Source organism: Nelumbo lutea, chromosome 6, assembly GCF_056320005.1.
Source record: "Nelumbo lutea isolate HS-2025 chromosome 6, American lotus-T2T, whole genome shotgun sequence".
Taxonomy (NCBI): Eukaryota; Viridiplantae; Streptophyta; class Magnoliopsida; order Proteales; family Nelumbonaceae; genus Nelumbo; species Nelumbo lutea.
In genome coordinates this window covers 16,697,367-16,710,181 of record NC_142689.1, presented here as the reverse complement: position 1 = coordinate 16,710,181, position 12,815 = coordinate 16,697,367, and the positions used below count along the sequence as shown (strand labels likewise).

The following is a 12,815-nucleotide window of genomic DNA, read 5'->3' as shown; positions in this document are numbered from 1 at the left end:
AAGAAATAACAGGCCCATTAAGAGAGGCCCATTAGCTAACAGGAAAATAGAAAAAATATTACATGAGAAGATACTAGGACCCATTTGGCCCAGTCTCTTTACACTCCCCCTTAAGCTGATCATAGATGTCAATCATGCCCAACTTGCTTATATAGTGTGTCATTTTCCCTCTCGGAACTCCCTTGGTCAAGATATCAACCATTTGTTCTTCTGATGTGATGAATGGCAAATAAACTTCTCCTGAGGAAACTCTTTCCCTTATAAAATGTCTATCAACCTCAATGTGCCTAGTTCTGTCATGTTGAACAGGATTATGTGCAATATTGATAGTTGCTTGGTTGTAATAGTAGAGCATCATTTGCTTATCATAGTCAACCCCCAATTCTTGTAAAAGGGATTGCAGCCACAGTAATTCTGACACATCATGTGCCATTGCCCTGTATTTTGCTTCAGCTGAGGATCTAGCAACTACAGATTATTTCTTATTCCTCCATGACACAATGTTCCCAATGACCAGAGCACAATAACCCGAGGTGGATCTCCTATCATTAATACATCCTGCTCAATCAGCATTAGTGAAAGCTTCTAGCTTCATATGTCCATGTTTGGCAAATAGAATGCCTTTCCTTGGAGTACCTTTCAAGTAACACAAAACCCTTTCTGCAGCAGCTAAATGAGTATCTCTGGGAGAATGCATAAATTGACTAATAACACTTACTGCATTGGAAATGTCCAACCGAGTCATGCAAAGATATAATAACTTCCCAAACAGTCTCTAAAACACCCCCTTATCAGATAAAAAGTCACCATCTGTAGCAGAAAGCTTATGATTGGGATTAATATGAGTGGAGATTGGTTTAACTCCAAGTTTACCAGTCTCAGCAAGGAGGTCAAGGACATATTTACGCTGAGAAATGAAGATACCATCCTTAGATCTAGCAACTTCAATGCCCAAAAAATACCGAAGATCTCCCAAATCCTTGATCTCAAATTCAAAGTTAAGAAATCTTTTAAGGTTATTGACCTCTTGAGTGTCATTACTCGTGACCATAATATCATCAACATAAACTATCAAAAAGGTCACCAAAGAGCCATTTCTCTTCAAGAACAGGGTATGACCAGATTGAGTTTGTGTGTAACCAAAGGAGACAAGAGCAGCCCTAAACCTCTCAAACCATGCCCGAGGAGACTATTTGAGAACATAAATTATTTCTACAGTTTACACACCTTGCCTTGCATTTCCTTCCCATACACCCCTGGAGGCAAAGACATATAGACCTCTTCATGTAGGTCTCCATTCAAGAAGGCATTTTTAACATCAAACTGGTGTAGGGGCCAATCAAAAGTAGTGGCTAGAGATAACAAAACATGGATTGAGGTCATCTTAGCTACAGGAGCAAATGTCTCAAGATAGTCAATACCATACATCTGAGTGTAGCCTTTAGCAACCAGCCTAGCCTTAAACCTCTGAATAGATCCATCATATTGATATTTAATGGTAAACACCCATTTACAACCCACTGGTTCCTTCCCTTCAGGCAAGTCAACAATATCCCAGGTATGGTTCTTATGCAAAGCATCTAGTTCAGCCATCATAGTATCCCTCCATTCAGGTTTAGATAAGGCTTCCGGTACGAACTTGGGTATCACTTGGGAAGAAACAAAAGCAAGAAAAGAGTAGTAGGAAGGAGATAGAAGGTTGTAAGATAGGTGTTTGGAGATACAATGGGTTGTATACTTCCGCTTGCCCTTGCGGAGAGCAATAGGAAGGTCAAGGTCTGGGAAAGATGCAGATGGGTCAGAGGAAGGCTGACCTGTTACCTCAGTAATGATGGGAGGAGCAAGAGGCTCTTCTATAGGAGTGGAAACAACTTGCCCATGTTTGAATCTGTGCCTTTGGTACCACCTTTTGAGAACAAGATGAGGAGGAATTACAGGATAATGAGGTGGAGGAGGAGGAATGGGAATATTGGAGGTAGGTCCAGTGGGAGAAGTGGACACCTCATGAGAGGACTCAAGAGGAATGGGAAGAGGAATAGTTGGAGACGTAGCAAAGGGTTCTTCAGATTTCTCTCCCTCAGGAGAAATACTAAAGAAAGGAGTTATGTGACATCCCAAGATACAAAGCAGGTGCCACTAACTGGATCAAAACAGCAATATCCCTTCTGTGTGGAGGCATATCCCAGAAAAACATATTTACGGGCCTTAGGTTCAAATTTGTGTCTTTGATGGCTGTGAACATGCACATAGCAAGTGCACCCAAAAACACGGAGAGGAAGAGAAAATAGATCCTCATCCAGGAAGAGAAGGCTAAAGGGGGTTTTGAAGTTAAGAACCCGGTAGGGCATATGGTTGATCAAAAAGGTAGCAGTAAGAACAACATCTCCCCAAAATTTATAGGAACATGGGATGCAAATAGGAGGGATCTGGCAACTTCAACCACATGTCGGTTCTTCCTTTCTGCCACTCCGTTCTGTTGTGGAGTGTAGGAACAAGAACTTTGATGAATAACCCCAAAAGTTTCAAGATAGTCGGAGAGGGTTTTCTCAAAATACTCCTTAGCATTATCATAACGGAATATTTTGATTCGAGTGCTAAATTGGGTGAGGATGAGTTCATGAAAATTTTGCACAATAGATGGTACTTCATCCCTAGATTTCATGAGATAAATCCAAGTGTAACGAGAGTAGTCATCAATAAAAATGATAAAGTACCTGTAACCCCCCATGGTTGGCAAATGATATGACCCCCATACATCAGAGTGGACAATATGAAAGGGAGAAAGAGATCTTTTATTGCTTACTAAATAAGAATGTCTACAATGTTTTGCCAGTTCACACGACTCACAATGAAGACTCGATAAAGACACTCCTTTAAACATATCTAGAAACAAATGACTCAAAGCAGAAAAAGACAAATGACCAAACTGAAAGTGACATAACAAGACTTTGTCAATGGACTCTGACAAGACTGACTCTAAGGCAACTCCATGAGATGACCCCCATACATCAGAGTGGACAATATGAAAGGGAGAAAGAGATCTTTTATTGCTTACTAAATAAGAATGTCTACAATGTTTTGCCAGTTCACACGACTCACAATGAAGACTCGATAAAGACACTCCTTTAAACATATCTAGAAACAAATGACTCAAAGCAGAAAAAGACAAATGACCAAACTGAAAGTGACATAACAAGACTTTGTCAATGGACTCTGACAAGACTGACTCTAAGGCAACTCCATGAGATGGTCCAAAAGCTCTATCTGGTGTGTCCAGCAAGTATATTCCGTTTGCCTCATGGCTACTCCGAATCATCCTCTGAGATTGCAGGTCCTGGAAAACACAATGTGTGGGAAAAAAGGTTATGCTACAATTCATGGATTTAGTTAAACTGCTAACAGATAAAAGGTTTGTATTAAGTTTAGGGACATGAAGGACAAAGGATAAATAAAGGGTGTCAAAGGTCTTTATATCCCCTTTAACAGAAATGGGAGCAAGAGACCCATCAGCAAGGGATATTTTCTCTTTACTAGAGAGAAGGTGGTATGAGCAAAAGAGATTAGACAGACCGGTCATATGGCCTGATGCACCGGAATCAATAATCCAAGGGATTTTATGATTACCTGAAACTGAAGCATGATTTGCAGAAGCACAAATACCTAAGTGAGCAAATGTTGATGATGATGATGTGTTGCTGGTTCCCAACATCAATTTCTTGCCATAGGGATTTCAGTATAGAATAGTATGCCCTTAAGTGGGCGGCCAGCTAGGCAGTAACAGAAAGAGATCAAACAAAAAGAAATAACAGGCCCATTAGCTAACAGGAAAATAGAAAAAATATTACAAGAGAAGATACTAGGACCCATTCGGCTCAGTCTCTTTACAGCTTTGATGGAGAAGTTCCTTTCATCATTCATAATATCAGATGACAGGGATGGGTAGTGGATTTTTATGAGGTGCAAAATGGGGTAGTGTCTTGGTGCCCAACTTTCTGGAGAAATCTGAATTGCAGGGAAATAGAGGAGCTAAGCTCCCTTCTCAGCATCCTTAACAGCAATTGCCCAAAATTAGACCAAGAAAGATAAAAGGTGTTGGAGATGGGAGAAGTCAGGAAGGTTTTCAATTAAATGTTTTTATAAACAGCTGATAAACTCTTAAAGAACAGATTTTCCCTATGAAGCAATCTGGCTACCACAAGTTCCATACAAGACACCTTTTTTGCTGTGGTATGCGGTATTGGACAGATGTCTTACCAGAGATAACCCGGTCAGAAGAAGGGATACACATCCAAGGCGATCACTGGTGCAAAATATGAGCACGACAGGGAAACAGCTGATCACCTATTCTTGCATTGCAATCTGGCAAGAGAGATCTCTTTACACTTCTGCAATGCTCTAAACCTTAGTTCGTGCCACCCAAGGAATTTAAAAGAATATTTGAAGGCATGGAAGATGCATTAGCTAAGTAGGAAGAGAAGGATGATTTGGAACATAATTCTGGTAGCAACAAGTTGGTGTATTTGGAAGGAAAGAAACCAAAGGGTCTTTGAATCTAAAAGACATTCAGTGGATGAAGTGTTAAGTTGGGTGGTGGCAGCGGTATATTCTTAGTTAATTGCATAAGTTATTTTGTAATATGCCCCATCAGAGGTTTTTTTGATTGTTTGCTACTTAGTACAGGCTGAATCAGTTCAGCTCGCTTATACTTTTTGTATAATGACTCACTGTACAAGATCTTAATAGTGATGCAAAAGTTTTTATAGTGAATGAATACAATCATATTTTATCTATATATTATACAATACATCAAACCTATGTAAATAACATAGGATTCTACTCTTTATTTATCAAAAACAAATATGAGAAACAAACATAAATTTCCCTCTGCTCACAAAAAAATGACCCCATGATAACATGAATATGATGTCAAGAAATGGAGTAATTGGATCATTTGGTCCCTTTAGCAGATAGATCATGATTGGATCAATCAACTTCCTTTTTTCACCATCTACTATAATTTTTCTTTTTAAAATGTGAATCTGTGATATGGAGGATGGCTTCACCTGTTGGTTAGGGTCAATTTTTGGCATCGAACCTATGTAAATAACATCAAACCTATGTAAATAACATAGGATTCTACTCTTTATTTATCAAAAACAAATATGAGAAACAAACATAAATTTCCCTCTGCTCACAAAAAAATGACCCCATGATAACATGAATATGATGTCAAGAAATGGAGTAATTGGATCATTTGGTCCCTTTAGCAGATAGATCATGATTGGATCAATCAACTTCCTTTTTTCACCATCTACTATAATTTTTCTTTTTAAAATGTGAATCTGTGATATGGAGGATGGCTTCACCTGTTGGTTAGGGTCAATTTTTGGCATCGAAATTTTTCTAGGTTGAAAAAGTCTGCCTGTGTCCTTGTGTGCTTTAATGAGATTGGTGGGGCTCATGTAAGAGCTTACCAATTAGGGTATTCTAGATTCATTTTAGACATATTGTGAGCTTTTTATTTGACTCTATTGCCAGATTTCTACTATGGAACTACTACTATTACTTTACAAGCCAAAACTTTGAAAAGTTCCAGTGTATTCACATGGGAGCTATCTTCTAATTGTTTGGCAATATTGCAGGAAAATTGTGCTATCAACAAATATTGCAGAGAGTAGTATCACAATAGATGATGTTGTGTATGTCATAGACTGTGGAAAAGCAAAAGAAACCAGTTATGATGCTCTAAATAAGCTGGCTTGTCTCTTGCCATCTTGGATATCAAAAGCTTCTGCACATCAGGTATGATGTAATTAATATGTATAATTAGCAAGGGTGCAAGTCAGGTACCTTATTTGAAGAATTTACACTGCATCTGGCTGGGCTTTTGGATCATGTGCATTTAAATTTTAACAAAACCCCAACCCAAGCCCACCCAAGTTGTACCTATTATAATATAAGAAATTAAGAATAATTACTGACTCGACAGTATTCTCTAATCGGATTCTTAGTCTCACATCCAGTTTACCATCAGAATAAATAGATGGCAGCCTAGGAGTTGCTTATTGGAGGTTCCTCTTTATAATGGTTAAACATTTACAGAGACGAGGTCGTGCGGGACGTGTGCAGCCTGGAGTTTGTTATAAGCTGTACCCTAAGATAATCCATGAAGCAATGCCCCAGTATCAATTGCCAGAGATTCTTCGAACACCTTTGCAAGAACTGTGCCTCCATATCAAAAGTTTGCAACTTGGAACTGTTAGTTCATTTTTGGCCAAGGCTCTTCAGCCACCAGATCCTCTTGCTGTTCAAAATGCAATTGATCTTCTCAAAATAATTGGAGCTCTAGATGATATGGAAGAGCTTTCTCCACTTGGTATGGAACTCTTGTAACTTATTGTGATTCCGCTTGGGCCATTAGATATAATTCTTTTAAAATCCAAAGTAATTTACCTGAACAGGTCGCCATCTTTGCACCCTACCTCTGGACCCAAATATTGGAAAGATGCTTCTCATGGGATCCATCTTTCAGTGCCTTGGCCCTGCATTAACAATAGCTTCTGCCCTTGCCTATCGTGATCCATTTGTTCTTCCAATAAATAGAAAGGAGGAAGCTGATGCTGCAAAAAGATCCTTTGCTGGTGATTCTTGCAGGTTAGGTCATTGAGTTATCATTCATGTCAAAAATTTCTTCTCCTTTCCCCTAGATTTGGCCTTACTGTGATTTCTGAAACAAGAACTTGCACTTTTTTTTTTCATGCAGTGACCACATTGCACTTCTCAAAGCATTTGAGGCATGGAAGGATGCAAGAAATAAAGGAAGAGAAAGGGCATTCTGTTGGGACAATTTCTTATCACCTATGACCTTACAGATGATGGAGGATATGAGAAACCAATTCCTGGATCTATTATCAGATATTGGCTTTGTCAATAAATCCCTTGGATCCAAGGTAAGATAAACTTTCATGGTACCTCATTTGTGGGAATGTGCTCCAAAGTCCTTGATATCATACTGTAGATAGGAATTGCCAACCCAATAGCTTCAGATTGGGTTGGGACTAGGTTGGCCCGATATCTTCACTTTTCACTTCTCAAGGAACTTTTCTACCTAAAAGCTTAAGTTGTTGGGTGAGGTCCCTGAATAGGTTTTTATTCTCTAACATGCCCCTTCTTGTGAAAGCCCATCAGGCTTGAAGTGTGGACAAGCACAAGCCCACCCATATCTTGTGCTGAAATTTAATTAATTATAATGGAGGTGATGAGGATCAAACGCTAGATCACCTTGTAAAACAAGCTCTGGTACCATCTCAAGGAACCGTTCAACCTAAATTCTTAAGCTTTTAGGTAAGGTCCCTGAGTAGGTTTTTTTTTCCTCAAACATCACTAAAATCTTTTTATTTCTTAGACTCGAAATTAGCAGATTAAGGTTAGTGCACTTCAGCGTTGTTATATGTACTAGGACATAGTTATGTTTCTTTAGAAGTATTATACATTTATACTACAACATTTTTCCTTTGAACGTAAATTTGTTTTACATGCATATAAATGCATACATTCATGGATGCATAGTTGCATATGTAGCATATATACATAAACATATACAAATACTTGTATGCATACATACATGATTCTATGATATTACTTACAAATCTGAAGACATGTCAGGTACGTTAGGTTGGGTTGCCCAAACTTCAACGCTACCCTACCCAACCCAACCCAACTCTTTTGGCTTGGGTTTGGGCTAGCCAAGCCCAAGTTGCAACCCTGATTTTAGATGTAGTCCATCCAAATGCACAACTGTTTAGGTTATTGGCTGCCTCCTATTGGTCATAGTTCCTAAAGCCTTGTGGCCTATTGGATGTAGGAGTTTGTAATCAATTATCTTTTCCAATTAGGAAAAAGCCTAAAATGAAACATTGTATTTGCTTCACAACTGTGCACATGAAAAAACTTCGGAATCAGGGCATTAGTAAATGAGCCAAACTAGCTCAGATGCTTTGTAACCTTGGCTTGCATAAGCTGACCCTGAGCCTGAATTTGGGCTTGTTTGACTAAATGAGCCTGAACCAAGTTTGGTTGGTCTTGGATCAGTTTAAGCTTGGCTCACTTAGACAGTATAACATACATGATATATAATTAATATATTGCATAAATGAAATATATATATACTATAACTTTTTATGTTAATTTTCTTTTTCAATATAATAAAGACAGAGCAATAAGCCATTCAGTTCAGCTAGTTCAACCGTTATCAAATGGCCTCTTAGTTGGTAGCATGGAATTTGGGTCAATACTTTCTTATTATTTGCTGATAGACAAAAGAAATTAGCAGTACACCTAAAAGGATAGGCAAAAATGAGGAAGTCATTATACATATATTTATTTAAAATTAAAAGACAAAAGAAACAAATTGATGGCTCTATTTTAGTCCCTACAATGGATATATACCACAAATTTGTACCTTTGCATAATCAAATGTATCATTTCAGGAAGAGAAATGTAAAGCTTTACATAACCAAATCCAAGATTCACTGCAATTAAGCTTGTTGCTATGCATTATCAGAAAAAACTCTAGTTCACTAACGTATTTGAGATGTAGGTTGGTTCCAAATATTTAACAAATCACCAGCCAACTCTAAAAATTAGGGATAAGGATCAACCTAAGATTTAGGTCTCGCCAAAGTTCACTAACCCAAGCCCAACCTAGCTTAACCCAACTCAACTAGGGCCAGGCTTGGTTAGGCATGGGTAGGTTGGTCAAGTTTGAAGGGTTTTTAGAATGTCTTTTGCATATTTACCTTTTATTGGGCTTTACAACCCAATTTAGCAGTAGAATAGATAAGAAGTATGCACAAGTGCCATTAATAAATGTATACATATTTTCTACATATACACATGTGCGCACACGCTCACACACACACACACACACACACACACACACACACACACATATATATATAGAAAAGAATATTTTTATATGAATAATATGCTCATGCATAACATGCATATTTGTTCATCTTTATGCATGGATGTAAGCTTAAGTTGATCATATGCATAGTTGAGGCATGATGCTAAACCAGAGTGCTAGAGGCATAAGCCTCTCAAGCATGTGTTTTTTAAATAAATAAATAATTAAAAATAATAGAAAACGAATGGTAAAATAGTAACTTTTTCAAAAACAAAGGGAAAGAATAGGAAAAAACTAATAAAACATTATAGTTGGAATCTCTAATAATAAAATCATCATATTCAAACAAAAACAAATATTTTAAACATGATAACAGACTCCCGGTAGGACCTTAAAATTTCATTCTTTATTCCATAAGAAACTACAATTCTTGAAAGCAAGAATTAAGGAGTGGAACTTGATGGAGTTCGGGAGGACAGAAGAAAGAAGGGGAGACTTGATGAAGAAAATTGAAAGCCTTGACTTTAAAGAGGAAATGGGAGAATTTGGAGAGGAAGACAATGACCTCAGAAGAGAATTGAGAAGACAGTTAGAGGATTGCTTGCACAAGGAGGAAATTAGCTGGAGGCAAAAATCTCGGTGTAAATGGTTGTAAGAGGGAGATAGAAACACTAGGCATTTCCACTCTCTAGCAGATGGCAGGAGAAGGAAGAACTTTATCTCCAAATTGGTAGTAGATGGAGTTGAGTTAGTACAGCAAGTGGAGATTGCCAGGGCCTGTGTGGAGCATTTCAAATCTATTCTAAGAAGGCTTGTGAGTAGAAGGGTGTGGGTAGAAGGTTTGGATTGGCTAGATGTAGGGGTGGAGAACAGGAGAAGGATGGAAAGAAGCTTTAATATAGAAGAGATCAAGGAGGTTGTGTTTTCTATGGATAGAACAAAAGCCCAGGGCCGGATGGGTTTACAATGGCTTTTTATCAGGATTGTTGGGATATTTTGAAAGATGATCTCTTGCGGGTGTTTGAGGAGTTTTTCAGGAGAGGAATTGTCAATCCGGGTGTGAATTCTACATTTATAGCCTTAATTCCCAAAAAGAAAGATGCATCACACCCGAAGGATTTTAGGCCAATAAGCTTGGTGAATAGCTTGTACAAGATCATTGCAAAAGTGTTGTCTTTGAGGCTGAAGAAGGTAATGTCGGATATCATTGAACACTACCAAGGAGCTTTTGTGAGTGGAAGACGAATTACATACCAGATTTTAACTGCTAATGAGAGTGTGGAGAACTTTAAGAGGGATAAGAAGAAGGGAGTGGTCTGTAAGCTGGACTTGGAAAAGGCTTATGACTTGGTGGACTGGGAGTTCTTGAGGAAAGTTTTAACCAAATTCGGGTTTGGGGCTAGATGGTGTAAGTGGATCATGGGTTGTGTTCGGAATTGTCATTATTCAGTGCTAGTGAACGGGACAGTGGTATATTTCTTTCCAGCCAGTAGGGGTATAAGACAAGGATACCCCCTTTCTCCTTTCTTGTTCATTTTAATTGCGGAGGTTTTGGGAAAATTGATTCACAAAGCAGATTCTAAGGGGCTCATTAGAGGCTGGAGGGTTGGGAGGATGGAAACCTCCCTCACACATTTACAGTTTGCTGATGACACGATTTTGTTTTGTGAAGGTGGTAACGTGAGGTTTATCAGGAATTTAAAGTCGATGATACAACTGTTTGAGCAACTATCCAATTTGAAGGTTAACCTTGGGAAAAGCTGTGTAGTTGGGGTGAATTTGGAGGAGGGAGAGATCAGGGAGAGTGCTGAAGTGTTGGGGTGTGAAGTCACGGGGTGGCCTCTAAACTATTTAGGATTACCATTAGGTGATAATCCCAAGAGAGAGCTTCTAGAACCCGGTGATGGAAAGGTTTGAAAAAAGATTGGTATCCTAGAAAAAGAATTACCTCTCTCTTGGCGGGAGAATTACATTAATTAAGGCCACGCTTGCTAACTTACCCATCTTCTTCATGTCGGTGTTTAAAATCCCAGTGAAGATTGCTAACAGATTAGAGAAGTTAATGAGAGATTTCCTATGGGAGCTGGGAGAAGAGAAGAGGGATCATGGAGTTAGCTGGGAAATAGTGTGCAGGAGTAAGTCGTGTGGTGGTTTGGGGCTTCGGAGTATTAGGAGAAGGAATATGACTCTGCTGGGGAAGTGGCTATGGAGGTTTCCTATGGAGAAGGAGAAGCTATGGGCTAGAATAGTGGCAAGTATTCATGGGCTGGAGCACAACGGATGGGACGCTGGAATTAGAGCTAGGATCACAAGCAACTCTCCTTGGAAAGCCATTCATGACCTGCTTCTAGTTTTCATTCCTAATATCAGGTATGACTTGAATTCCGGTAACTCCATAAAATTTTGGGAACAAACCTAGGTGGGGAGCGCCCCTCTAAAGGATCAATTTCCATCTTTGTACGCTCTTTTTGATTTGAAAAATGAGTCGATCTCGTCTTTCACCACCCTGTCCTCTTCCACTTCTAGGATTGGGTGGAACTTGGGTCTAAGAAGGGATTTGAGGGATTCAGACTTCGACTGTATTTCGAGCCTTCTTGCACTTCTTGATAACGTTGTCTTAGACCCCACTAGGGCGGATTCTAGAATTTGGACACCTAACCCCAATGGCATTTTCTCTTGTGCTTCGTTCTTCAAAGTCTTAAGTCAGTCCACCAGTCCTACCTTGTCCCCTTTTCCTGTTGGTGAGGTTTGGCGCAGAGTTATACCTCCTAGGGTTGGTAGTTTTTGTTGGGAAGCCTATTTGGAAAGAATCAACACTGGTGATCTACCCCAAAAGAAGAGACCCAATACTTGCTTGTCACCTCAGTGGTGTGTTCTGTGTAAAGCAGATGGGGAGATTGGTTTTCACCTAATGGTGTCGTGCCACTTTGCGAGGTCATTGTGGGATTGGGCTTTCTCCTTATTTGGATGCAGCTGGAATCCCCCATCAGACATGCAGGGCCTTTTCGCCCCCTCCTTCAGGTGGCGATTAAAAAGGGGAAGGACAATGTGGAGAGGACTAAGGGCTGCAGTATGTTGGACACTGTGGGAAGAAAGGAACTCCAGGATATTCTCAGAAACTCAGAGAGGGACAGCAGATTTGAGGGCTATCATACAGTTTAGGGCGGTACAGTGGCTGAAATCTCTGGAAATATTCATAGATTACACTGTGGATGACATGTTGAGGAAGTGGGGTGAAATTGCAAGTTGCACGCAGACCAAGTCAGTAATGAGTGTGTCTTGGACCCCCCCCCCACCTAGTGGATTCTTGAAATTAAACTTTGATGGATGCAGTAGGGGAAACTCGGGACAATCAGGGATCGGGGGTGTTTTTAGAGATGAAAATGGGGTCATCTCTGCTATGTTCTCAGGCCCAATTGGAGTGGGTGACTCCCTTAGAGCTGAGATATGTGCAGTTATGGAAGGAGCCTGGAAAGCTAAGGAATTGATCATCAAGAAACTTATAATTGAAGGGGATTCAGAGGTGGTGATAGGGTGGCTGACCAAAGAACAAAATGATCTTTGGAAGTATAACAATGAGAAGAGGAAATTCAAATGGCTGGTGTGGGAGATGGAAACTAAGACATGTTGGATTAAGAGATCAGCTAATTCCCTAGCTGACGGTTTAGCAAAACAAGGGGCAGAAAGGGATTCCTGGTTTTGGGCTAAGTTGTAATGTTAGTGTCCTTGTATCTTTCTATTTTCTTCTTTCTTTTCTTGAAGTTCTTTGTGACTCTTGGAAGATAAGTGTGTTTGTCTTCCACTTGTAAATTTTCTACTGATGAATTAATGAAAGTGTTATTGATAAAAAAAAAATAACATACATGAAACTTTCAATTGCCAAATTGTTAATAGGATCAATGCTTGA

General features: G+C 39.3%; 1 protein-coding gene across 2 annotated transcripts in view; it reads left to right on the top strand.

The window, feature by feature from the left end:
* LOC148847612 (RNA helicase family protein) overlaps positions 1-12,815 on the top strand; it is a 71,464-nt gene that overhangs the window by 56,118 nt on the left and 2,531 nt on the right. For both annotated transcript variants that reach the window (XM_088951592.1, XM_088951591.1), the window contains exons 11-14: positions 5,643-5,802; positions 6,103-6,376; positions 6,462-6,654; positions 6,764-6,950. In XM_088951592.1, coding sequence (XP_088807718.1) covers positions 5,643-5,802; positions 6,103-6,376; positions 6,462-6,654; positions 6,764-6,950 — 814 coding nt within the window. The remainder of the gene's footprint in view (positions 1-5,642; positions 5,803-6,102; positions 6,377-6,461; positions 6,655-6,763; positions 6,951-12,815) is intronic.